This window comes from Buteo buteo, chromosome 18 (assembly GCF_964188355.1).
Source record: "Buteo buteo chromosome 18, bButBut1.hap1.1, whole genome shotgun sequence".
Classification (NCBI taxonomy): domain Eukaryota; kingdom Metazoa; phylum Chordata; class Aves; order Accipitriformes; family Accipitridae; genus Buteo; species Buteo buteo.
In genome coordinates, this window is record NC_134188.1 from 2,942,768 (window position 1) to 2,969,155 (window position 26,388).

A 26,388-nucleotide genomic window follows, 5' to 3' on the forward strand; every position below is an offset into this window, starting at 1 on the left:
CTGTGAGAAGATTGTGGAGCTTTCCACTAAAGGATCCTTGAATATTTTTAGGAAGATCATAGTGCTTAGCTACAAAGAAAAGTAGAAGAAAAAAAAAACAAAGAAGAGAAATGAAATGTTTGTCTGCATTGCAGAGAACCATAAAATCAGTTCATCATATAGGAGCATAATGTATGGAGATAGTTCTGTGAATATATTTGTTTTGGCTGTCCGTGACAGCTGAGAAATAATACATGACAATTTAAAAACCCCTCTGTGGGAGTATAGTTATTTAATTCTATTTCAAGAAGTAAAGTATGTCTTTTTTTGCTTTAAAATAGCTTGAGTCAGTAGTACATATATTTAAATGAGTTTGAAGCTGCTTTAGGCTATGCAGGAATGTGTGCGTGTGAGAATGAGTGAGAGAGAGGGGGAGAGAATTGAAGCCAGTCCCTAACAAATCTCTGCTGTCTTCTGTTCCAAGAGAAGGATGCATGCAGGCAACTAGGTATCTCATTATGATTTTTGTCCATAATTTTAAACATGGTATGATGCAGAAAAGTGAAGATGTTAATTCTTCTGTACAGACATTTTATGGTATCTGTACGGCAAGAAATGATAAATGATAAAATATGGTTATGGTTGTGGATACCCTAACATCTTTTACTTCTGGCTTTCAGTTAGGCTTTGGACATGTATATTAGTAGTGATACAGATGCAGAAGTTAGAGACCAAACTGATTAAGGGTTTGGTCTGGACAGCTGTCACTGTAGGTGAGGAGATGCCCATGACTAGCTGAAGAACATCCATCCCTTCGTTCAGTCAGCGCTGCACTGACTTGCTGGAGGTCACAGATTAAGCCACCAGCACCTTCAGTATATGGGCACACAAATTTCTGCACTCTCAGAACCTCAGCAATTTTTGAAGGGAAAAAATTAGAAGGGTGGGTGAATCAGAGGCACGTAAATATACGTATATATATGTGTGTATATACATATTTGGAGAGGGGAGGAGGGGATGATTATGGTTCATGTATTATGTGTGTGTGGTAGTGGAGGCTTCCAGCTCTAGGCTCTCCAGACTGAGTTAAGTGCAGCCCAGCATCATAGTTAGTGTATAAAAATAATTGGGTTTAAGCACATGCTTGACATCAAGCATGCCTAGTCTAAATAATTTCAAACCCTGTATGTGTGTTGGTCCTTTGCTGCATTACAGACCTCATGTTCTTAGTTCACATGAGCACAAGGGGTTCTCAACTTCTAACGCAGCCTGAATTTGCCCAACTTTTCTCGCCATGGGCATACTGTTCTGTATAATCCTGGCAGGTAAGGCAAAAGGCAAGGCTAATAACTGGGAGCTCAGAGCTTCGAAGTTGTTTAGGTGTTTACGTGGTAGTTATTCTGAATTGCACCTGGGCATCTGCTGACAGCAGAAGAGGCAGTGAACCCCCCTGCAAAGGGAAATGCATACTTTTCTATGAAAATATTAACTTTACAACCATCACACAAATGCATTGTCCTTTATTTCTATGGGTTGAAGAGTTCATTTTGAAAATAAACAATGTAGGCTGATACACATCACAGCTGAGTTAAGTGTTCATTTTCTTATGGGCTACACCCAAATGTGCAACGGAGTGGTCATTTCTGAAATGTCTTGTGCGAGTTTGCTGTAGGTGTGGTGAGGTGGTGAGGGAGATGGCATCGTCTTACCTGGTGCTGGTGATACTGAACAACATTATGTTCTTTCTTAGAAAGGGAGAACTAGGAAACCTCCCAAAGGGAAAGCATGTCATTTGCATGGGAAAAGAAGGCATGGGAAAGATTTTTCTTTAAATCTGTTATAAAAGCAAACTGATAAACAAAGACAAAACTACGCAGACAGTCAAAATTGATCAGAAATTGAAAAGGTTTCCAATGCAGAAATGTCACATAAAGATTAAAATCTATAAAGTAACTACAAGATAAACATCAGTCAGCATCTCTGCTTCTCCTAAGGGCATCAGCCTTTGCTGGGACACTAGAAGAGGCAGAGATGCTACCTAACATTTTCCCACAGGTGTTCTCAGGAAGAATGCTTCAGCTGTGCACAATTCCTGCACTTTTCAGTAACTCTTCTGAATAAAATACTTTATTCTTCACTTATCCCTGCTTTATCTTTTACTGAAAACTGACCACTAAACAAACCTCCTTCGTTCTGTTTTTCCTCAAAAAGCATAAAAAGTTGACCGAGATTTTAACTGATTGCCAATACATCAGTTTCCTGGGAAAAAGTGCATTTTTGGTTGAGGTTATATTACAACGATCAGTTTTATTGACTATGAAGGAGAATACCTGATACCCACTTAGAGTCTAGCCATCGTGAAACATTTCTGTGGACACTCAATAGTGAAAACAAACAAACTGCTGCTAATGGCAGTCTGAAGTTCATTCCCAGCTAAGTACTACTCTGGGCCAAGCTAAAATAACACCACAGCTCTAGCCAGAGCTCACAAGGCTTGGTTTTCATGTTCTGCCACGGATTACTGCTAGCTGCTGTTTGCTTTAGAAGTCACTCATTTCCCATAGCGGGACGGCAAAGTCCCCAGCTTTCATCCCTGCCTTTGTTGTTGCGTGACCTCTTGTACCTTTCCCACTTCAGTTTATCTTTAAAATAGATATAGCACTTCTTCCTACTCAAGAGGGTAAAAATGATAGCACGTGTGACTCACTGTATTGTTCCAGGATTGTAAAATCCAGGGACTGCTCTCGCTTCTCACTTTTGTCCATCTCTATTTGTCAGTCATTGCTCTTCTTTTTGTCTTTCTTCCTCCCCCATCTGCCCCATCACATTTCCACCCGACCCCCACACGTATATTGTGACAACTATGTTATCTCTGGGTTTTATTCGTGTCTTTGTTTGTACAGAAGCATAACTGGTTATCTTAACGCAGGACTGAGCATTAATTGATATTTGCACAGTTCTGAGCGTGTTGACATTAGTCCTGCTGCAGAGTCGAGAGTTCAAAATGACTAAGAGCTCCTGGGACTCACCAAAGGTAAAAAGCATTATAAGGAGGACGTTTTTTGTTTTTATCAGAACTAAATTTGCTGAGACGTGGCAAAACTGTGTCCTGTAAGGAAGTGATCGCGGGGCGGGGGTTGGGAACGGGGCAGGATGAACCAAATGCTCAGGACACCATGTAGACCAAACTTGGATACATGTTCCTCAAAACCGTTTCCTTGGCTAAACGCTAAGGTTGCCTGCACCTGCATTGCTTCTGACTGCGCGGTACCGTGGAGGCACGCCCGAACGCTCGCTGCAGGTGGCTGCTCCTCGCGTGTTGGACCCAAATCCTCCTCAATAGAAATCTGGGTATAACCACCAGTGCCGTAATCGCTTGACATTTTGAAATCCTATTAGCAGCTGCTAGAAGTAAAAATCTCCCCAGTCTGTTAATATAGTAAGTTCTTTTAGTTAAGTATGATACGTTACAGTTACTAAAATGCAAGCATCTTTACCGTTAGTCTTTCAGCTCGTTTTCTTCTAATTTCACTTTGAACATTGTTGAAATGGTTTTCATTGTTACAGACTTTATTATTGCCCTGCTCCACTTACTGTAAACCTTTTTCTTTAATAAGTTATTCAGAAGTTTTCACTGTAAAATAGTTTCCAGCCAGTTTTCTATTTGATCAAAGTTTTCAAAACTACTGCCACATGAAATGTCACTCTACTTTCTGGACTTTTATCAATAGTACATGGGCAAAATAGATTTGTAGCAAAGAGAATAAAACAATTGAATAAGTCTTTCTTTCTAGGTCAGCGCTTTTCAAACCAGGACTGATCTTGGTGTAAAGTTTGAAAGAAATATTTAGAATAAAGTAAAATGCATTTTAAAAGCAAGTCTTGTTTTGCCATCTAAAACACTAAACTAGGGGAACTAATTTTCAGATGTTTATTAAATGTTCTTTAAAGCTGCACACAATGATTAAATATGTTTTTATATCTGCAGGCAATATTTACAGTATTTCATCTTTTTAGAATACAACTCAGCATATTAAGTCTAGGGTTTTCAAAAGACATTTCTGTGTCCTCTGAATTCTTCTGGATGCTTGAATCCCTTCATCTCATTTTAGAAATATCATGATAAAATATTAGAGTTCAGTTTTCCTAGCTCAGGATTAAAAAGTTCTATATGCTAGATCCTCAGAAAACCAGGAAAAAGACAATTGGTATGATTTTGCAAGTTTAAAACAAAGAAATAAATTAGAATCCCTAAATCAGGCTTTCTCCACCTCAGCTACAGAGAAATCCAGTTTATTTTATTTACATTCATTTTTTGACAACCCCTTGAAACTTTACATAGCCCTCAGGAAGACGAGATGAAGTGTCAGAGGTTTAAAATGTCTGTGGAAACACTGTGTCTGCAGTAATTCTACAGAACTGGACTCATTTATGACCAATTCGGTTTGGTTTTGGTAACACACTGGAGTGCAGGTTAGGGGGCAGCAAACATCTCGATGAGCCACACTAGAAAAGGGAAGAAGCCTTAGAAATCCTTTCAACTTGCACCAAGTTTTATAAATGTTCATTTATAAAATGGGCCAAATGTCTGCTTTGCTGGGGTACATGTACCCATTAATTTCAAGTAAGCTGGTACATATTTGGACTACTTGCCTTTTTTTGCAGTAACTGGAACAATATTAATTATTTTTTACATATTTTTACAGCTTCAGAAATAGGGAACATTGTTATATTGGAGGATACCTGAAGTAGCCATCTGTCACTATGACAGCTGTGCTATAAGCTAACATAGGGAAAATATTTTTAACGTTAAATTGTTTAGGATAGTTGTGTACAAGAGAGAGCGCTGAGGGACCCCGCGGAGCAGACTGAGCACGTCTGTCCTCTGTCGCACTTGGCCCTGGCTCTCCGCTCTGCTCTTCGTGGTCTCCTGTGTCTCAAGTATTATTTTTGTGGGATCTTTTGTACCCACAGTGACGGGAAAGCCGCGAGGTGAGGGTTTTAGGGAATGGCCACATGCTACGCACCCGGGGGTATGGCACTGGGAGGTGTTCAGGGGTACAGAGGATGCAGAGATGGTGCTGGAGGACTCTGCAGGGTGGAAAGAAGCAGATCTAGAGCGGAGTCTGCCTCCATTCTGCCATTCGGGAGTGGTCCCCGATCACTTGAACTATGCGAAGGTTTAATTTGTAGATAGTTAATTGGAGCTGTTTAAAACAGAGCTAAGGGTGACCCAGCAGTTACGCGGTGTGGATGATCAAGGGATCGTAAAAGCACCCTGGGCTCTGGGTCCAGCAAGAGCACTCCGTCCAGTCCAGTAACAAATGCCCCTGCTGAAGCTAATGTTCACGTGAGGAACAAGATTGCCTTGATCAGTACTGTGCATGTTCTTAATATCTTACACGGTTTTAAAATACCATGATGAAAACAGCATAAAAACATTGATTTCTTAATAATATTTTCTTATTCCAGATATTAAATAGTCTAGAAAAGGGAACCTGGACCCAAGTTGCTCCACTTCGTGGAATAGAATAGAATCATAGGATGGTTTGCGTTGGAAGGGACCTTAAAGATCACCTAGTTCCAACCCCCCTGCCATGGGCAGGGACACCTTCCACTAGACCAGGTTGCTCCAAGCCCCGTCCAGCCTGGCCTTGAACGCTGCCAGGGATGGGGCATCCACAAGTTCTCTGGGCAACCAGTTCCAGTGCCTCACCACCCTCACAGTGGAGAACTTCTTCCTTCTATCTAATCTAAATCTACCCTCTTCCAGTTTAAAGCCATTACCCTTGTCCCATCACTACAGGCCCTTGTAAAAAGTCCCTCTCCAGCTTTCTTGTAGGCCCCCATTAGGTACTGGCAGGCTGCTGTAAGGTCTCCCTGGAGCCTTCTCTTCTCCAGGCTGAACAACCCCAACTCTCTCAGCCTGTCCTCATAGGGGAGGTGCTCCAGCCCCCCGATCATCTCTGTGGCCCTCCTCTGGACTCGCTCCAACAGGTCCGTGTCCTCCTTCTGTTGAAGACCCCAGAACTGGACGCAGAACTGCAGGTTGGGTCTCAGGAGAGCGGACCAGAGGGGCAGAATCCCCTCCTTCGACCTGCTGGTCACACTTCTTCTGACTGAGCAAGTGGACTTGCTCAACTGCAGAGCAAAGAGCTTCTTACCTTTCTTTCTTTCTTTAAGCCCATCTGTCATAATAGTTTGCAGTGCAGTAGCTCAGCTTCAATGGAAGAAATTGGGAATTTCCCCTTCCCCCTGCTTTCTAACCCGGCGAGGAGGCCAGTGCTTTGTGATGCAGCAGGTATGAGGCTGAATCCCATCCAACCAAGGAGATCTGTCTTCATGCCCCAAGCTGACTTCTCTAATAACGCTCAGGCTGTATATTGAACGTGGTCTCTAAGAACACCTCTGCAGTGGTTGTGTTTTGAAGGAGAATTATGAGCCCTGTTGTCAGCCTTTGAAGATACAACGTAAGAACCTAAATCCAGCAGAGGTTTCAAGCCTGTTCCAAAGATTGGCGCCAAGTCTCTGGGAGAAATCGGATTTCTGACACAGCGGTCTCAGCAGTGTTTTTATGGGATAACTTCAGTATTGCCGTTATTCTCAGCTGACTGATGCTCTCTAGGGAACTTGCAAGCATAATCCGGACTGAAGATCTCAACTGCTGGGGCTGGGCAACTTCAAGTTAAGGCTGACATTGCTGACTGTCATAATATTACTTCCCCTTCTGTGCTGTAGAATTTTATTTTGAAGTAGTAACTAGGATTTTCTTTCCTTCTGTCAACATCTTTCTGAAAGGATCTAATAAACCTGCTAATCAGATGATTGAGTTTTGCATATGGATTGCTGGTTTCCTCCGTTAGAACTGTCTATATGTCACTTTAATTAAAGGTTAGCAGATTATTAAATTGCTTGAATGAAGAACCAGCAGGATTTTCAGTCTTTACACTTTGCAGGACCTTTTCCAGCTCAGAGTGCTTTCCTTCTGTATCAGTTAACCAGCAAGAAGCCGTACAGATTTATCCTTTTTTCCTCTGAAGGAAGCATTGTGTTTCAGAGCGGTGCTGCTGGTTGCCCACCGCAGAATGTAATCTTGCAGAATCTAAAGCTTTTTTTATTAACAGCAGATGTCAAGTAGTCCTGTCAAAATGCCAGTGTTTATTTGATAGCAGTGATATTTTTGATACAGTATCTATGTTGAATAAATTCTCTGGCTTTTTCTTAAACATCCAGAAGAGTAATTTCCATGCTGGACAGATACACTAATTACCTTTTTTTTTGGAGGGTGTGATTTCCTGGGAGTGAATGATTACAGTATGACAGGTACTCTGAAATATCAGTGGCAGATTTGGGCATATTTGAAATTAGAGCATAAAATAGCTAATAACTAATAGGAGTTGATGGGGAAGAGGGAAGCAAAAGACTTAGGTACAAACAGTCTTTTTTTTTTTCTTTTAAATGGTATATGTTATTATGGGATTGGCTGGCACTGCAGAATCCTTGTGCTGTTGCAAATTAAAATGGTTTTGAAGTTGTTGAAGTCAACCATTTTGTATTCATCTTCTGTGTCAGGAAAAAGCTTTTATGTGACAATAAGCTTACTGGGACATTATTAAATCATTTAATCCAGTTGTTTGATGAGTTCCATGCCCTGATTGCTTATAACCATGAAAGATTATGTATACATCAGAGAAACAATTTTTTGATGAGTGTGTTTATTTTGCTTGTTAGTTTATAATGCTGGTGCTTTGCTTCTACCTTCACTTCCACTTAATCCAAGGAGTTCATTTGAGTAATTTGTTTCCACCCAGAATGCCTTTCAGGAAAATCTTTCAGGTTCTTTATAAATGCACTGTATTAACTTTCCTTCCCCCGACAGACCCACAGCCTTTCTTCCCTCCTTTGCTCTGTGCCCCAAATACACTTTTTCACACGCGTGGCTCTGTCAGTGAAAGGTGGCTTTAATGGGATCGCTCGCATCCTTAAAGGTCGCCCTGGTTTTAGATGTCTGTTGCACAGAGACGCTATTTTCATCTTGCTCTACGGGCTTCGGATTCTGGTAATGATTTCTAACAAATTCTCCGGGCATCTTGTTCAACTATACAGGACCCGTATATTTAATACTGTGGACTCGGAGGCTGTGTTCATCGGGCAATATAGATGTGGGCCAGGGACCGGTCCCTGGTCCCCGCTGCTGAGGGGATGCTTCCCCACAACCGACTTGCTCCGAGCGGAGCTCCTCAGGGCACTCCATAACAAAGCCAGAGCTGCCGAGCCAAGCGGGCAAACCCGGGCACGGCCTCATCCGTGGCCGTCTTTCATTTAGCGGCGTAGACGAGCCCTCCCAGCTTCTCCTAATTGCGAGCTGTCCCTCGGACGAGCTGCACCGCCGCTGAGGGTGGGCTTTGCCCGATGCAGAAGGCTGGCTCGTTCCGCTCTGATCGTAAAGGAAAGGGTGGCTCCGCTCAGGCACGCTTTTTGGGAACGTTTGCTCGCAGAGCCGAACGTGGGATGGCCCCGCTGAGACGCTGGGATGCCGAGGGGGGAGAAATGGACCCAGAATCTAATAAATTCCTGGTTTCTGCATGCTGGTTCACATGCTTCAGCAAATGAGAGATGGTTATATCAGCAGAGTGTGTTTGTCTTTGGGTTCTGTTTGACACTTTCACTTGCAAAATTGCTACAGCTGGAGTTGTAAGCAAATGATTTCTTTATTATTCATAGCAGCAGGTGCTGCAACAGCCTTTTGGCTAGAGTTGTACTCTCTCGGTCCATGGTTTCTATATATTTGATTAGATGGTGCCCCATGCTGCTCAGATGGGATGCTAGTCCTCCAATAAACGTATTTTGTTATACAATCAGCTATATACTGCGTTATCATCATTATTTCCGTAAATCGCTTTTAGTTGGCAGCTTTCTGTTGCCACTTGGGATTGTTCCAGCAACAATTTGCATCCTTTTTGTATGGCATCCTAAAAAGATTTTGGAAGTTAACATAGCCTGCATTTGATTTTAATAGCTGGTGCCCTTCTGGCTGGACTAGAACACAGAAACAGCTATCCGAGCAGGACTGACATATTTATTTTGATTCACATATCGTTTATGTATTCTTCAAGAAGTGCTTATCCCAAGATTCAGTATGGCAATTTAGGCACCCGCCTCCACCGTGCTTATGCCAGAGTCGTGATGCTAAAAATCAGGTGCCTGTCCCCAGTAGGGTGATTGAAAACAACGTGGCTCGCCGCACAGCAGAGGGACAGAATGATATGCCTCACTCAGAAAGGCATCCCCAAAACCTGGCACGCTGATGCGGGACCTGCCTGTCCCTTGCCGATTGATGCAGCCCGTGTCTGAATTTCCCACTCCTCTGTGGAAGTGGGATGCTTCTGCTAGAGCCCCCTCCTGAGGGCTCAGCACCGACTCTTTTTAAGTGATGCTGCTAGAGAAGTTTTGTCTTGTAGTACTGTAGTTCTGCTCCTTAGTCCTTGCAGAATGGGCCAAGGTATAAAGACTTGGGAAATAAGTTGAATTTCTCCTTCAGCCCAGTGGGAATGAGAAGCACATTCTCCTTTCCAGGCCGTAGAAGACCTGGGGGAGGCGAATCCTCCAGCCTCTCCAAGAGGGAGAGCAGACGAGGTCTGGCACGAGGGTCCTTGCAGGGTCCGCAGAGCCTGGCACTGGTGGGCCCTCGCTGGGGCAGGGGGCTCAGCTCCAGTCTCTCTGGGCATTTCCCCATCACTGAGCTAAAAATCAAAAGGGAGCCCGGATGAAATCTGTACAAAGCACTTCAGGCAAGCACGCAGCAGTGTGCAGGAGCCAGAGCTGGCTTCCACTTGGAAGTAAAGCCAAGCTACAAATTGCCATTAACAAAACCTGATTTGGACGCAGCCACTTGTTATTTTCGCATCTAGAAGTGACCACCTCACTTGGTCCCTGCTGGCTAAAGACAGGCGAACTTCAGCTGCTGCTCAGGCAGGCCTTCAAACGAGAGGCTTTTCTACAAAAAAAAAGAAGGGAAAGTAACTGTAGTCTAGCTGTGCTTTTCCTATTGTTAAGAGAGATGCTTAACCAATTCTCTACTGCTTAGAGGAAGAAATTTCCAATATCTCAGTAAAATTCTTCACTAATTAAAAGGTAAATAAACCCCATGTTTTTATAGACAGATTCCTATCAAGGCTGCAGGGGCAGTATTAACCGAAGAGATAACGGAGCACTTGGTGCATCTGAGGGGAAGGTGCAGATGGTTGTCCATGTGGGGACAGGCAGATAACAAGAACAGGGAGTGTGTCACCCCAAGGTACGGGAGTGGCTGCTTTTTCAGCTGGCTGCAGACTGGGCACTTCACGCCTGTGAGTTCACTGGCATCTGGAGAATCAGTTCAGCCTTCTGTTTAATTAAAATAAAAAACATTAGGTGCAGTTTCACACATTATGCTAGTTTCATTTACAGGCTGGATTGCTGAGAGAGTTGATGGATCTATTGTAGGAAAGGAGGATGGGTGATATGCATTTAATCACTGGCAACAACCTCCTCGTTTGGGCACTGAAAGCTATTAAAGAAAAAAGTAATGGACCAAGAGGTGCGTCCGAGTATGGTGTTAATGGTGCCACTTCCAGTTAGCATGGCAGACCCGAAGCAGGGAGATGAAAAATATGAAGAAAACAACACAGCAAGTCAGTTTGTCCACGTCCCTCAGACAGAGGGACCCTCTCCTGGTCGCAGATGAACAAGAACCATCGCTCCGCTGCTCCGAGCTGCTATAGCCGCGGCGTCCTGTTTCCCACCCGTCGGTACAGCTGCCCCCACATCTCGCCGGCAGCCTGCGTGCTCCCCGAGCCCCACCAGCCTTGCGAGACGCTTTCAGGCACATCTCAATGTGCTGGACCTCACGTATCCTTGCAGGATGTACCCTGCTTGCGCCAGAGCCTGCTCCCGAGCTCACTCCCTGCAAGGCAGGTGAACCTGGTTTGGGAACAGGCACCAGGTTGTCTTTAGCAAGCAAAACTAGATATTTCCCATTATTTTTATTGGTGAGCTCTGGATTTTATGTCTTGTGTAAGGTGCTGATGATTAATATTGACAGACGTTGTCATCCTGAAATGTGGAACTTATTTGAAGGAAAAAAAAATATGATTATTAAAGAAAAATTAATTTATTTCTTACAGGTGCTGCTTCAGAAGCTATGTAAGGAAGAAGCAGGTAAGACACTGCATTACTTCTTGAAAGTTTCTTGGTGGCTTGTGTAGACAGCATGCGTTGATGGAGGACCCATGGGAATCTCTGCTATTATATGTTATTTAGTGCAGTTGCTACAATCACCTCCATGCTGTTGTTCATGATGTCGTGGTGTAGGACTTGCGTGGTTCTTAGGAAAGCTGATAATTCAGCAACTTTCAACTTACGCCTTGCAAGGTGAAGTTCTAAAATAACAGGGATAAACCCAAGTATTTGTTATTGGTGTCAGAGCGGGACTGATGGCCTTGCCATGGTGCTGGCAGGCGTAGGGTGAGTCGAGGTGAAGTGTACCTGAGTGCATTTTCTGGCTCAGTGCTCACACAGCAGCCAAATCTGGTGAAAAGGCTCGTTACAGAGGCACGTTTTCCAAAAAATGTAATACCACCCCCAGGCCTTGTTCCCAGTGGCAACGTCATGGTGACAGAATCACTCCTTAGCATGAGCTCACTCGCTGGCTGATGCGGTTGTCAGCGGCATTGATGAGTTTGACCATTACGGGGAAATTATTTAGTTCCAGCTGACGTTCTGCGAGGCACCAAGATCGGAGCAGTAAGTGGAGTTAAAGACACGGATACCCCGAACCCCACATACGTTAGCGTGCCAGGAGCTAAGGAAGGGTTTGGATAGACAGATATACACACAGAGATCCTGATTCAGCAAGATACTTAACACGCAATTAAACCCGCATTTGACAAAACCAATTCATTGCAATGGGGAGCAAGCAACTGCTTGGATGATTTGCTTAATTGAGGGTAAATGTCCTTATTAAATTGTAATGAAGCACAATTAAGAAATACAGAGAAAAGAAACTGCTTCCCAGAATGTGGGTTGCTGGAATTTAATAACAGCCCCACAGTTTTGCAAAAAGAAATGTCCCCAAAGTCCAAGTGAATCCTCATTCCCACAAAAGCCTTTGCCAGCTAGAAATATCTCAGTCATAAAACAACTGACCTCTGGAGTCACCCATTTCCAACTGCTTTTTATGTGCCGTTAGTCAATATGTATGCCGTGTGTGTCAATTAAAATGAAAGAAATTGGACATTGTTGTTGCAATTATCCCTCTGTCCCTAGATGACTTAGCATCTTTTTTTTGGCCTGAAGGACTAGTTTAAGCCAGTTTGCTAACTCAGTGATTTCTTCGTGCTCAGAGTAGCATCTGTCTCTGCTCTAAATTGCATCCTCAGTTCTTTCCGAGGGCCACCTTAACTCTGTTAGAAACAGATGAACGAAGCCTTTTGCAGCCAATGTCACTGATTCAATGGCTCTGCTGGCAAACATGCTGACTTAGCAAAATGCCAGCAACCCTGGCCTAGAAAACCCAACTCTCCGTCGGCATTTTCGCCCTCATGTACTTAACATCAGGTCAGCAAAACACGAGGGCTGTTGAGCATAGTATAAATATAAGTATTTTCATTCAAGGTCTGTGCACGTTAGCTTTTTCTGCTTTACAAGTTGTATGTGTATTTATTCCATGATGGTATTTGCCAATGAAACACATGCCTGTGCTTTTCCAAAGCTAAACAAATCCCATCAGTTCTGAGATTGATTTAGGAATTGTGTTGTTTTCATGGCTTGGATCAAAACCTCTCTGTGACACTGAAGGCTTGCTTTATAAAGAAAAGGAAAACATCAATGGCACATGAATTTTAAATAAAACTTATTATTTTAGCAGTGCTCCCATTTTTTACTATGATTAATTTTTCAATTGTTTTACTTTTATGATAACATTAATTTTGTCACCAAAAGAGATAAAGTTTAGCACCCATCTTTACCATGGAACATGATGGTTGAAAGTTTGATAACTGCAGACCTGAAAGAAGAATGACAGGTCATTTTCTGACACAGTTTGGTCACTGAGGTGGAACTTTAATCATGAAAATCTAGCATACAATAGAGCTGGTAATAAATTTATCATTAAATTTTTTCTGGCAGAAAATGCCCATTTCTTCAAACTGAAACATTTTACAGGAAAAGGTTAGCATTCATTAATTTCTATTTCAAATTATTTCCATAAAATAGGTGTGCATGTCTTGACATGCAATGATCTAGCAGTTTTCAAAGTGAGACGTTTTGATTTCTATTTGGCTTTGAAACTTTTGGCTCTGGATTAAAGCATTAAAAAAAAAAAAAAAAAGGACAAAACCTGATTTAAATTTAAAAAATGGCCAAATCTATGTCTTGGAATGAGGGACAGGGTTCCTTCCAGGTTTGCAGTTCCTAAACATTTCTGATATTTTCTCTGCTTTCTGGATAAGGAATTTTTTTCTGTTTTGCAATTTTTCGCATGAGAAGAGCACCTGACTTGCCCGTATTGACCACATACAGAAAGCAGCACTCTTCTGCTCAAGTTCATGTTCTGCACCGCTTTCCTCTTACATTATCTCTTCTTACTCTTTCTCATTCCCTTTTGTCATTTCTTCTTCTGGCCTCTTTCTTGGGAAAAGCTCTCTCAAGCTAGAGCTCTCAAGGCCCAAAAGAGTAAACCGTATTTGTGTGTGAGAGGGAAAGAAACCCTGCCCTTTGGACTGTTTTTCTCTCTCTTGTGTGCATTTTATTTTATAATTTTTGTGTTGTTGTTTTTTTTTAACAAATAAATGCAATGTTTTGGGGCTTCCATCCCCTGGATTTACAGTGGGTGCCTCGCAATATGTTAAGCAGGATACCTGAAATGTGTCCTAGGAAAAGCTGCAGCTGCACAGACCGCTCAGCCACCCCGGGGAACCTTCTTTGAAGTACCAGTATTGCTGGCAGTGTTGCTGCATGCTAGCCAGGCCTAGTACCATTATTTCCAGACGTAATAACACTGGTATTTTTAACAGTGCATGCACTGGAAATAATGATGTTCTGACCATTAAAAAAATTGTGCGTTAGGGAAAAATATTAAATAATGGTAAGATGTGACTCGAGAGGTATGAATTTATTGTGGTTTCTGTTTTCTTGAATAGCGACAGGGTGCAGCATGAGCTGGTGGCTCCCTGGGGACCAGGGACAGGCACGGGAACCGGGTCAGACACAGCTCCAGGGTGACCGGGATGGGATGGGATGGGATGGGATGGGATGGGATGGGATGTCCATCTGCAGGTCAAGTCCCATGGCCAGGCAGGGCTGTGGCAGAACTGGAGAACGGCCCTGCCGCAGTGTCATGGGGCTCGGATGGACAGCCCTGGGTTGGGCTGGAAATGGGGTTCCACAAAACCCTGGAAATTCGTATACTTATATAATCGCACACTACTAAGTAAATGCAATGTTATTGGGAGTTAGACCTAGGCTGCAAACATGGTGTCACCCACACCCTTTAAGATGTAGTTAACAAAGTGCAAGGGACAGTTGCCAGAGAGGATAAGCACTTTGGAGTGGAAAAGCTGGTTTTCATGTAGACAGGCTTACCCTTGGTCTGTAGGTTAGCAAGTTGTCTTTTGGCTTTCTGTAGAAGCAGTAGACAGGGAGACAGTTCACAGTTGTACTCCTTGTACGTGGTGGCACGAATAAGCAAGTTTTATGAATATGTAAAAAACGTCCTATTCTATGGTTTTACCCAGATCTGTGAAAACGCAGCTTCATCCACTGAACCCTGCTTTCTTTGAGAATGAACATGGCTATCTTGGTGGTAACTGTGATTCCAACCATTAAACCACATTCCTGCTGTCATTAATGAATGATGTCATTAATAGGACCGCCCCAGTCCCATGGCCATGCAATAGACCACTCTGTTCAAGTCATCATCATCATCAATGCTTTTCTTCTCATATTGCTAGGTACATAACACCAAACCCAGTCTGCACCACCTATCTCTGTTCTGGACTTGTAACCCAGGAGGTCCGAATTACCTGCTGTGGTACCACCGAGAACGCCTTGGTTAGCTGCTCCTCTTGCCATCAGATTGCTGCTGGGTTTTTAGATAGTCTGCAGAAGTCACTGTTAAAACCTGGCTGACTGACGCTATGCATTCTTACTATCTCCTGGTATATCTTTTAGTAAAAATCATTCTATCCAGCTTGAGCGTTCTAGCTGCCTAATGTATTTTCAAGTTATCACCACATAGCTCAAGATGACTAACACAGAGCACACTTCATCACTGGTATGGAAAATGAGCTTTTACTTTGCTGACAAAAATCTGAAGTCAGATTAAAAGATGACACATCCTCTATTTTAGTGGTGTGTATGAAACACTAAATATAGCAGTGTGCTCGTGTATTTGCTGATGCATGGTAATGTAGTCTGTAGCAGAACAGCAATGGGCTGGCGAGAAAGATGGTGCAGTGCAGTAGTATGATAAAATCCTCGCGTGACCTTGGCCATTTCAGAAGTACTCCGTGGATAATTGTGTATCCTTGACTGATACTTTACAAAATTCACATAGAGGCAGTTGTGGTCCAGGGCTTTAACAAATAACCTGATCCTGCAATATTTGTCCAGGCATAATGCTAATTGACTTCAAGGAGAGGTCTCCATAGCATAAGCAACTGTGCTATATAGCAGCTGTATATGAACAACTGCCAAAAAAGGGCCTGATTCTGGGAGCTGAGAGGGAACTGCAGCTCCATCTGGCTCTTGCTAGAAACTACAGGTGCTTGATTCATTGCGAGATCAAACCCATATGCAGTAGTTCCCACTGATTACATCTTTTTGTGCTTCCTTGGTCATACAAGGTTTTATGCTCCTGTTTATATTTCACCTTTGCTGCAGTCCCCGGGCAGGAGTTATGGGTTAATTGCGCCATGAACAGGGAAATGGGGGTGCCTTACAGAACCGTAACCTGTTCTGGGATTTTCCTCTTGCTCGTGGCGAGGTGGAGATGATCTCTTTCAGCCTTTCGCTTCCCACGGATGCCCGGCAGATGCGCTGGAGGTGGACCTGAGGCTGTGGCCGTGTCGCATCGGCTGCAGGGGAGAGCAGCAGCGGGTCGGACGTTCTGCCGTCCCTCCCAAGACCTGGGTAGGACTCACGTCTCATGCTGTCATTGCTCCAGCTACAAGAGTTTACCCAAGATGAGAACCTGACCTGAAATAACTGGGGGAAATAAAACATCCTCATCCAATGATCCTGTGCATTCACTGGAAGGCAGAGTGGGGTCACTGACATGTTTCCCACACGAAGGGGAGATGCTTACTTTGGACTGAAAAATGAGCAGGCTGTTTTCCTCAGCAGTGGTACAGTGAAAGTAGGCTAGTGAGTAACCCCAGCTGTTTGGTGGCCTTGGCCTGTTAACTAGTTAAGGTCTGTATTGCTCAAATTAGAAGTAGGTAGACGTGGTGCTTGTCCTGCAGTCAGTGCATCAGAGGGTCCTTTCATTTGGCTCCTGTTCTAACTTCTGTGCAGTGCCAGTTTGGCTCCCAAAATTAGGCAGTGAGATTGCCTCTTCCTGCCTATATGTTCCTTTCGTATGTTCCTCTCATAATGAAAACCAATAGAACAAACCCCTCCTTTATTCTTATGAAAAGGCAAATCTTTGCTACTCAGCTCCTACTGATGTATTGGAGCAGCTGAGGGCAAACTGTGATCCTCAGCTCTCAAAAGCAAGAGGAAAATGAGAACCCTTACTATATATATCTCAGGATATTGCTGTTTCTAAAAAAAACACCCCAGGTGTAGATTAAAAACATACATGTTTACTGTTTTAGTATGTGAATTATAGACAAAAGCTTGATCTGTTAAGGAATACTCTGAGTTTTATAGAAGAAAATACTGAAACAATGGAACAGTAATGTATAAAGACACTTTATACACATACTAATACTCAGTGTCACTCTAAATATCTTCCTCCATTTCCCTGCTCCATAGTTCTTTCTGTAACTTTGATTTTCAGTCAACATTTTTAATAAGAAAGAAAAACACTTGAAAAGACTACAGCTGGTAAATGTTAAAAATAATATGTAGTCAAGAATTGTACAAAATGTAGGTGGTTTCAGAATGAAAGTATTATAAACATTTTTTCTAACTCATTTTTGTTTACAACTTGGACTCCTAAGGAGAGCTGAACACTGAACAGCCGATAGATGAGCTTGGGTTTGTAAGTACTTTTGAGATGGGACAGGAACCTTGCTGTAAATGGCAATCTAATGCTAATTGATAAATTGCTCTAAAGTTTTGCCTCTGTTGGAATTAAGGGGCCTTGCTTTCCAGCAGCTAAGGTCAGACACGGAGCCATAGGATTCTCGAGTCATTTTCTTCTGTGACTGAACAAATGTCTGACAAAGGTTGTGGACTAACAGCCATATTCAGCTCCATTGCATCCGAGCAACCAACTTTCTTTAAACTGGGCTTTTCCAAGAGTCATGGCAGAGGGCACATTTTAGAATTTAACATTTATTCCAAAAGTAACAGATGCCTGGAAAATTTTCACTGAATAATAAAAAAATCTAGTATACCTTTTCTTTTTTTCAATTAGACCTTTCCCTGAGACCTCTCTGATAGCCACAATGCAAGCTATGTCCTTGTATTTTATTTCCTGGGCAAGGTATAACTTCAAAAGTTTGAAGGTTAGATATTTTAAAGTATGCAAACAGCAAAATAAATCTTTAGTGTTTTATGGTGCTAACTAAGCATTACAGCTGTGAGAGAGAGAGACACACACACTGGATAGTGAGCTATATAGTAGGAGCCTTTCGTTTTCACAGAAAGCATTTCAAACGGGTAGCAGTTCCAGCAATTTTAGTATTCCCCTTTAGAAAACATTTCCCTCCTGTAACAATTCTCTAGGTTCAGTTTTTGCTATTTAACTATTTAGGATCAATTCCTAAGGATTAAATTCTGAGTTTTGGGGCTGTATCACAGTGACACATAGCTCCTCTCTGAAAGGCTCAGGGCACAAGATAGATTCTTCACTGTTTCTTTGTTTGCAAGTCAGGCAGGCAAACACAGAGGAATGCTTCTGAATGGAACATAAGCTTAATGTAAGTTATTTGGGGCAATAAAGCTATCGAACAAAGCAGACAGCTTCTGAATTTTTGCAACACAGGACCTGTCGTGGGACCGTAGTCAGACCGTGCCACTGTTTCGTGCTATTGAACAACCTGCCGTGGGTGGAACGCAGGATCTTTAGGCGTGAGCCTCAACGCCTTGCAGTTGAGTAATAACCACTTTAACTTGCAGGAAATAATCACTGCGTAAGCCTCTCCCTAAATATAATGGGACCACTAGAGGAGGACAAAGAGCTGTGTAGTGTTAATGTCAACTACAGGGGCACCTTCCTAAGAAACAGGAGAGTTGCTTTAGCAAGCTTTTCACCTGAAAACCATCCAGTCTCTGCCCTTCCTGTTCTCTGTATTAGATTCCATCCAGGCCAGCAAGCTGCTATGACAGAAATGCACATAGAGATACTGGTATTTACTGAGGACTCAGCACAAGGCAAAAACAAATCAGTCATTTCCACTGTGCCATCAACCCACAGCTGAAATGCAGCAGAAGGAGGAGGCCGGAGCTGCGTATGAAGGCAAAAGACACGCCGAAGCCGTCCCGTGTTAGAATTTGCATATAATGGCATTTGTCAGTTGTGATTTTGGCTCTGTGTCTTTCTGAGGGCAAAGCAATAAGAAAGGCAAGTTCAAGAAAACAGGTGGCCAAAAGGTTCCTTTAGACGTGGGTATTATTAAGTGGATCTGAAACTGCTATTCCAGCCTTGGTGAAGTGTTGGCTTTTGACGTGGGGTCTGAGAAAGTAATGGCTTTAGGCTTTTATTTGAAATTTGTTTATATTAGGTTCATACCTACCCTGGAATATTTCTTGGTTCCCAAAGACTCTGTTATATAAGGCTAGTATGCCTGTCAGGACAATTTGTTTTAAAGCAAAAGGACAAATTTTTCCCTGGTGTAATTCTTGTGGAAACTAATGGTTTTACATCAGAGTTCACTTAAGCATCAATTCAGTGATGGTTTAAAATTAAGCAGTAAGATTGAACAGTTAAGAAGTTGCCCAGCACACTCTGTGCAAGGCATAGGTCTGCCTGATGATTGCCGTGCAGGGTTTTAGTATTAGCTACAAATTTACAAATAGGAAGGACAGCCTGTGAAGTGTGCAATGTTTGAAATTTGGTTTGGATGACTTCTATGTGGAAGTAAAAATGGAAATGCTGAATTTCTTTTTAAGCAAAGCTGATGAATTCATTTATTCCACAAACTACAGCTGATAATATTCTTTTTAAATTACTTAAACAGTTACAGTTATCATTGTGTACTGCTTACTAATAACTTCCATTTTCTGGAATTCTTAGCTTACGTGGGGTCTAGGGATTTCTCCTTACTTTAAATTCAATCCTTACTGCAATATATGATTACATGTGATATGTAATTAACACTAAGATGACACTGGCTAGTGAGAAAAGCTTGCTTTTAAAAGTCAGGAAAATGCCCATCTCTAAGTATGACTGAAGTTATTAGATTGGTTGAATGGTTTTCAAGTCCATAATTTTCAATTTCTTTTTAAATTGCCTTAATTCTGTGAAGTAAACTGATTCTAGCATAGAATTTGGCAGATTTGTCCTGTAGAATATTAAGGATTCTTCCTTTGTAGAACCTAGTTCTGTCATGGCTGCAATCACCTCAAGTCGGTGAGGTTAGGATTAGTCTCTTCGTGATGCATTTTTAGCTGTATAGAAAAATATTTACATCTGTAAAGAAAAAACCATACCCTCCACTTTTCACAGCATTTCAGAATCAAACTCCTCTAAGTAGCTGAGGAAATGGGAAACTCGGGAACATTGTATTTCATAAAATGTATGTAGTTCTTCTAGCAAAGTCTTAAAACTACAACTTACGTGGACTGCTAATTAAGTCACATTATTTTTAAATTTTTTGTAGTGAGGTAGTGACAACGGGCCTCCGGCCCAGAGTAGTGTCCTTCTGAGCACCATACAGGCAGAATGGGAGTTCTTCCCTCACAAACCTTACAGCCTTATGTCATCATTGAAGTTTTTCATACAAAAAGGTGACTTAAAACATTTACATTTGTTTCTAATTCAGCATTCTAATAATTTGTCGGTAGCTTATTTTCATACATGTTGGTCCGTGCGCCGACTGGTGTCCAGGTGACGGTCCCCATCCTGCCAGGTGCTCTTTGCTGTGCCCTTTGCTCAGTGCCGAGCTCAGCACCGGGAGGACCTTACGTTCGCACGGCGGCTGCACGGAGAGCCTCCGTAGCTGCTCACGCCATGCCAGCGCACTCATCTGAGCTGTTCGCGTTGTCTCAGCCGGCGGCAGGTCAAGGCTTCTTAGTACAGAAAAACCGGAGAACGAGTGGCTAAAGCCCGGGGTGTTGGTGGTCCACCCCTGCCAAAGACAGAAGGATCTGGGCTGCAAAAATAGGAGGGAGAGACTCGGAGAACTGTTTCTTCTGTGCCTGCTTCGCAACACAGCGGAGAGGGAATATGGAAAGGAATAATTACGACATCCCACAACTGACTAGTCTTCCTTACAGCCTTTCCCAGTGGTAGTTGCCTTACTATCCATGCCAGGCTTCCGTAGAGAGAAGTCGCTAGTTCTGATTTCCAGCATCTTTTAGTAGGCAGAGCGGGCACAAGGCCATAGGTACTCTGGTATCACTAGCAGACTGCTGATGTTGGCATCTGTTTGTTTAATAAACATATAGCACATAAAGTTAGCCCTGCTCTTCACACTCTTTCTTTTCTTGTCTGCTCACCACCACATTGTCAAAATCTTCAATTTACAGCTCTCTAGACTCTCATTTGGTAGCAAAAATGTAAGATGAGTTTCCAAAGTTAAACTAAACTTCTCCTGCTATAAATTTTCTCCTATTTAGAAGACAGACAGAACTGATGCAGTACGCTCAATAGCTGGATGATGTATTGGAGAGCTCAAAATATTCAGTAATGTAATTTAAATTACACCTCTTCATTTGTTGCTTCTCTTGTTGTGCTCCTCTTCTATGGCCCCATATCCTTGGAATTTTTTAAGCATAACAGCAACCATATAGGGATGATATCCAGAGTATTAAGCTGTACATATATATGTATATATACTGAATGTATACAGAAATATGTGAGAGTGCCTCTAAATTGCTGTGATATGTATATGGAACATTGATGTAAGCGCAGTATATTGTGCTTCCTTAGGTCTTGATAGACCCTGTGCCGTATGAGTGCTGGGGAGGAAATACCTTTAATCTTCAGGTGTTCATGTGCAATGGCTACACTTTATTTTTACACAACGCAATTTGGATGGGCACAGAGAAGTTCTTTCCAGTGGTTTTGTTCCCTTGGGTTTGATCCTTCTTTTACCGAAGTCTGTGGCACACTGTCCTTGACAATGTCAACAGAGGCCAAGTGGAGCAATGAAGTCCAGGAGTTCTGTTGCGTAGGGCTGTGGGGTTGTTGAGTGTGCATCGCTGACCTTTGGAAACCACAGGGCCACCTCTGTTCGCAGCACTGGGCTTATTTCATCATTATCCTTTTAGATGTTACAGAAAAGCAGCTCCTGTTTTTTGGCAGGAAACACTCCCACACACCCACTTTAGACCTTTTCCTTCTCTTTGCCTCCTCTCTTGTGAGCAGAAACTTTGTCAAGAAAGCACGTTTGTTTGGGCCAGGAACAGAGGCAGCTGATACTTAGCTAGCTATTTTGATTGCCTGGCTGGTAGGGGTTGGGGGAACAGATAATGTCAAGATTTCCTCTGCATTCCAGATCTGTTTTCCTCCTACGGTTAGCAGGCAGCGAGTGTGACTTTTCCCACTCAGCTTTTCCCACAGTCAGTAAGACTTATCTGACAACAGAGTTAGTGTCAACTGTCCAAAACTAACTAGGAGATATCTTCCTCTCACCACTCCTGTGCTGTTATTGCTTATCAATGTCACTCTCCAGCTTAAATGACTGGTTAATTTACAGGCGTACTGAGACAAATTCACTTCTGTTGCAGCTCTGTTGAGTTCAGTGGAGTTAGCCTGGGAATGAGTTTGGCCGTAGGTGTCTGAAAAGCACAAGTGGTAGGAATGTGATACTAACAGAAGCAAGAGAAGTGCGACAGTCAAAACAAAAAGGAAGCCCTGAGCTTTGGCAGGATTCCCATTTCAGATTTCTGGAGTGTGATCCAACAAGGTGTTCGTGTTTTACAGCTGGTGCTGCAAGAGAAAAGTTGTTATTCAACAGCAAAACAATTCCAGTGTCTCCACATCAAAACATAGCCCATGTTAAAAAAGAACAAAAGAAGAAGTAAACCATAGGATTTCAGAACACAAATTCTATTGAGAATCATGAGGGCTGTGCTTCTAAATCTATCGGAGACTTTTAAAAAGACTAGAGTGAAACTGAAACATACTCAACCTGAGATTTTCAAATGAGCCTACAATGGTTAAATACTGAAATCCTATTAAAATTCCACAGGAATAGGAAACATAAGATGGAGTTGATACCTCCAGCTCTACCTACAGTCCAGGATGGCTTTCTAAGCACCTCTTCTGTCAATGTGGGGAGAGAGGCATTTTCAGAGTGTAACATCTTCTTCAGCTGGATCAAGTCCTCCTCCACAGGTCTGCTGTAGCCCCTCTTCCAGGCAGCTGCTTTGGGGTGGAATGAGTCACCCTCCGAGGGACATCCCCCTCCATCCCAACTTCCCACCTCCCTCAGTTCTCTTTTAACAATGGGTGCCCAAAATTCAAGGAATGGGACTCTTACACCTCTTGCTTTTGGAATTTTGTTAGTATTTCTGATTCACAGATTAAGTTAAAATGAGTGAAGTGTAAACCCAAGCATTTTAAAGTTATGCTTAACTCAGTTAATTTGGTTAACCTGGACTGGTAGTGCAAACAGCCTGCAGTGTATCCAGAGCACTTTGTTCATTGCTCTGCATGCTTCTCTACACGTATCCTACCTACTGGTTTTGTCTCTGATAATCTTCTGGACTCCCCTGTCTCTGTTCATTTTCTCTCCATTTCCTTCTTTGCAAAATCCAGTTTTAGTTTTCCTCCTTACCATTTCCATTCACTATTGTTTCCTCTTAAAGGCACCATGACTTTACAGTCTGGTTACTCTCCTGCTTATGATGCCTTATGGTGGCCTTCCTTCCTTCCTTCCTTCCTTCCTGCCTTCCTGCCTGCCTTCCTTCCTTCCTGCCTTCCTTCCTTCCTTCCTTCTCTTAGTTCTGCCTCTCCTGTTGCCTCCACCCCATACCTCTATGTTCTCCAGAGCTTCTTACTCCTCTCTGGTTCTCAGTGAAATGGGCAAAGGGCTCTGCAAGCTCTCTAAATCCATACATAATACTTCCTCTCTACCCTTGCAATCAGAACAATTTCTTGCTTTTCCTTCTGCTGGTTAATGGACCTACCATGATCTATAATGACCTCACCCAGGGGTTATGTGTCCTTGACTGGCTGAGGATTAGCCAACTTTCTGGGTAGTAAGAAGCAAGGTCTAAAAACTGTGAACTGAAAGCTGAACTTCCAGAATGCTGTTTATGCCTTTAAATAAATGACCTGATTTTCAAAAAGGATTTCAGAAGTGGCTGATGAGTGGTAACCACTTCTGAAAATTGGACAGTGACTTAGGGTGTAAGGCTTAGGGACATAGTTTTTTAAATCATGAATTTTTTGTGTCTGAGCACAGTATTTCCAGACTGAATGCCTGGATGTGAGTGCATTCTGGAGTCCTCTTTGCAAATAAGAGATGAAGCACTGTCGGAAATGGAGCTAAAAGTGGAAGTGTTGGAATACACTCATCAGGTTCAGCTGTCCAAGGCAGCTAGAATGATACCCATATTTGAAGATGAAAAGAAGTCATTGTGGGCAGCGAAAATAATTACAGCTTCCCATATTAATTATCATATATGTTTCTGAAAAAAACAAAGCAAGCTATAATATGCCCAGATGAGAATACAGATGTAGGATTACATATGGCTTTGCAAAAGAAAAGAGAAACAGCTTTTGCATGGAAAACAGGAAGAGATAAAACTTATCTCTGCTTTCCAAACTAATATTCCAGAGATCTTCAAAATAGAGAGGAAATAACGTGAGAAATCAGTGTGGGAAGGAAATTTTGGTCATAGAACATAAACTTTATAAAAGATCCAAAGACACCCAAATTAAACTTGTCAGTTTCAGAATGAAGAGAGGCTAATAATAGGTTGCCTAAAAGATTTTTACTAGGACAAGTATCATTTAAAGCTTCATTATCTTGGTAAGTGAGTGAACAGATGGCAAAATCTGTAGCAAACTCAAGATTTCCTAGGGTACTAAAGATTAGAAAGATTTCTGAGAACCAAATTCAAATCACCAATGCGAGGTGATTTGACAACCTCAAAGCAGATGGGATTTCAATTTACCTAAGTGTGAGGATGCTCAGGAATGATCTGAAGCATTCACTGATACTGCATACTTAATGAAGTGTTACCAGTTCAGAAAAATACCTAGGCAACATTATGGACAGCTTAATTAAAACAGCTCAGTGAAAACAGCTGTTCAATTTGCAGCACTAGTCGTGAAAGCAAATAAAATGCTAATTTATATGAACCATAAAGAACAGCGTTGATATTATTATAATGTCATCATATAAATTCAGGGAACTATATCACAGTGACATCCAGAATTTTCAACATTACAAAACTGTCTACAAAAAGAAACATTCAGAGAAGTCAGTAAAGGATGCTAGGCAAGGAAGATACAATAATTTTATTTAACTAATGAAAAAATGTTGCGGCATTAAATTCCTACTCACTACCAAGTCATATGGATATCCAGTGAACGCAAGATATAGAACAAGTAGCACCCTCATGTGCTGGAACCTGTTTCCCCAATTAATGAGGATCATCAAATCAGCAAGAAACAGAGGGCTTTATACTCACATGTTCTTAAGAAGCATGATGGGAGTGAACAGGGAGAGGAAAGTACCCACACTGGATGAAATTTTTTGGTGAAGCTTATGGGAATTTTTACAATTACTTCAGCAAGTCAAGAACTTCATTAATGAGAGATTGTCTCTAGTGTTTGGTCCAAATTGGGGGGGTGGGGATTAAAGAATGATTAGAGCAGTTCTTGTAGGAAGGGAGGCTGTCCCTGGTGATTATTGAGAAGACCTTGAGTTTCATCAATTCTGCATTAAAAGGCTATTTTATACCTGTACAAAGTAGAGTAAGAGCCTACTGTTTCTTTCTAGTAGTACATACAACCCACTTTGCATTTATCCTGCCCAGCTATAAGACGAGCTATAGGACAGGAGGGAGGTAGATAAATCCAGATCTATTTAAGTCCTAAAGGAAGATGATGTTTTCCAGATGAAATGGTATTCTTTATTACTTGACTGACAACAATGAACTACTTTAGATCACTGCAAAACCACTTAGCAACATTTCGGAATAGAAATTGGGAATAGCCTCCAATTTGAGGCATAAGACTGGGTTCTGGTTTTCATATTTATTTCTCACACTTTTTTCCCCTTTAGCAGTGACATTCACTGAAATATTTTTAAGGCCTGAACTCTGAAATTATGCCTCTGATAATTTTGATCAAATTAACATCAAGGAATACTTAGTATAAATATTCTCTGTCAGGTAAATTAACTGATCTTCTGTCTCAAAAACTAACACTGCATAAGATCCTGCTGAGTTATAAACTCTTCAGCACCTACTCTCCAAGCAACTTATGTGGGTTTTTGTAACGTAAACGATTCAAAAAATGTCCCTGAAATGTAGAACAATCTCAGATAATTACTACTGAACAGATTTATGTCAGCACAAAATGACAAGAAGCTGTTGAAGTCAAGTCTGCCTGATAATAATGTAAGTAAACAGTATGAACAACATCTGTACCTGCAGCACCGTAAAGGTGTTCCGACATCATCCATAGGAACTAATTTCACTAGAAACCATTGCAACACTGAAAACAAACTTTAGAAACAGCAATACATACCAGCAAAATAACAGCTCTTTCTTGTCTTGTCAAACAGTCCTGAATGCATATCTCCTTCATTTGCATGGCACTTAATTGAAGTCAAGGGGAATTGTGTTTGTGGAGTCTCAAAAAAGTGTCCATTAATGATCAGAGGGGCAGTCGGGCCAGCTTGAATACAGTGCTCCAAGGGAGTACAAGGAGGGTGGGGGTGAAGCCTGCTCTGTTCTTTCTGGAATCAACTTTTCAAGTAATACTAAATAAAAAAAAAGATGGCCCTTTCTGGAAAGTGAGTGGTGGCGTTATCAGTAGAGCGCAGCGGCTGTGACCTCCGTCATCGTTCTGGTCAC

General features: G+C 42.2%; 1 protein-coding gene across 8 annotated transcripts in view; it reads left to right on the top strand.

The window, feature by feature from the left end:
* Positions 1–26,388, top strand: part of STARD13 (StAR related lipid transfer domain containing 13) — a 318,317-nt gene that overhangs the window by 119,138 nt on the left and 172,791 nt on the right. For all 8 annotated transcript variants that reach the window (XM_075050590.1, XM_075050586.1, XM_075050587.1 and 5 more), the window contains one exon: positions 11,145–11,178. In XM_075050590.1, coding sequence (XP_074906691.1) covers positions 11,145–11,178 — 34 coding nt within the window. The remainder of the gene's footprint in view (positions 1–11,144; positions 11,179–26,388) is intronic.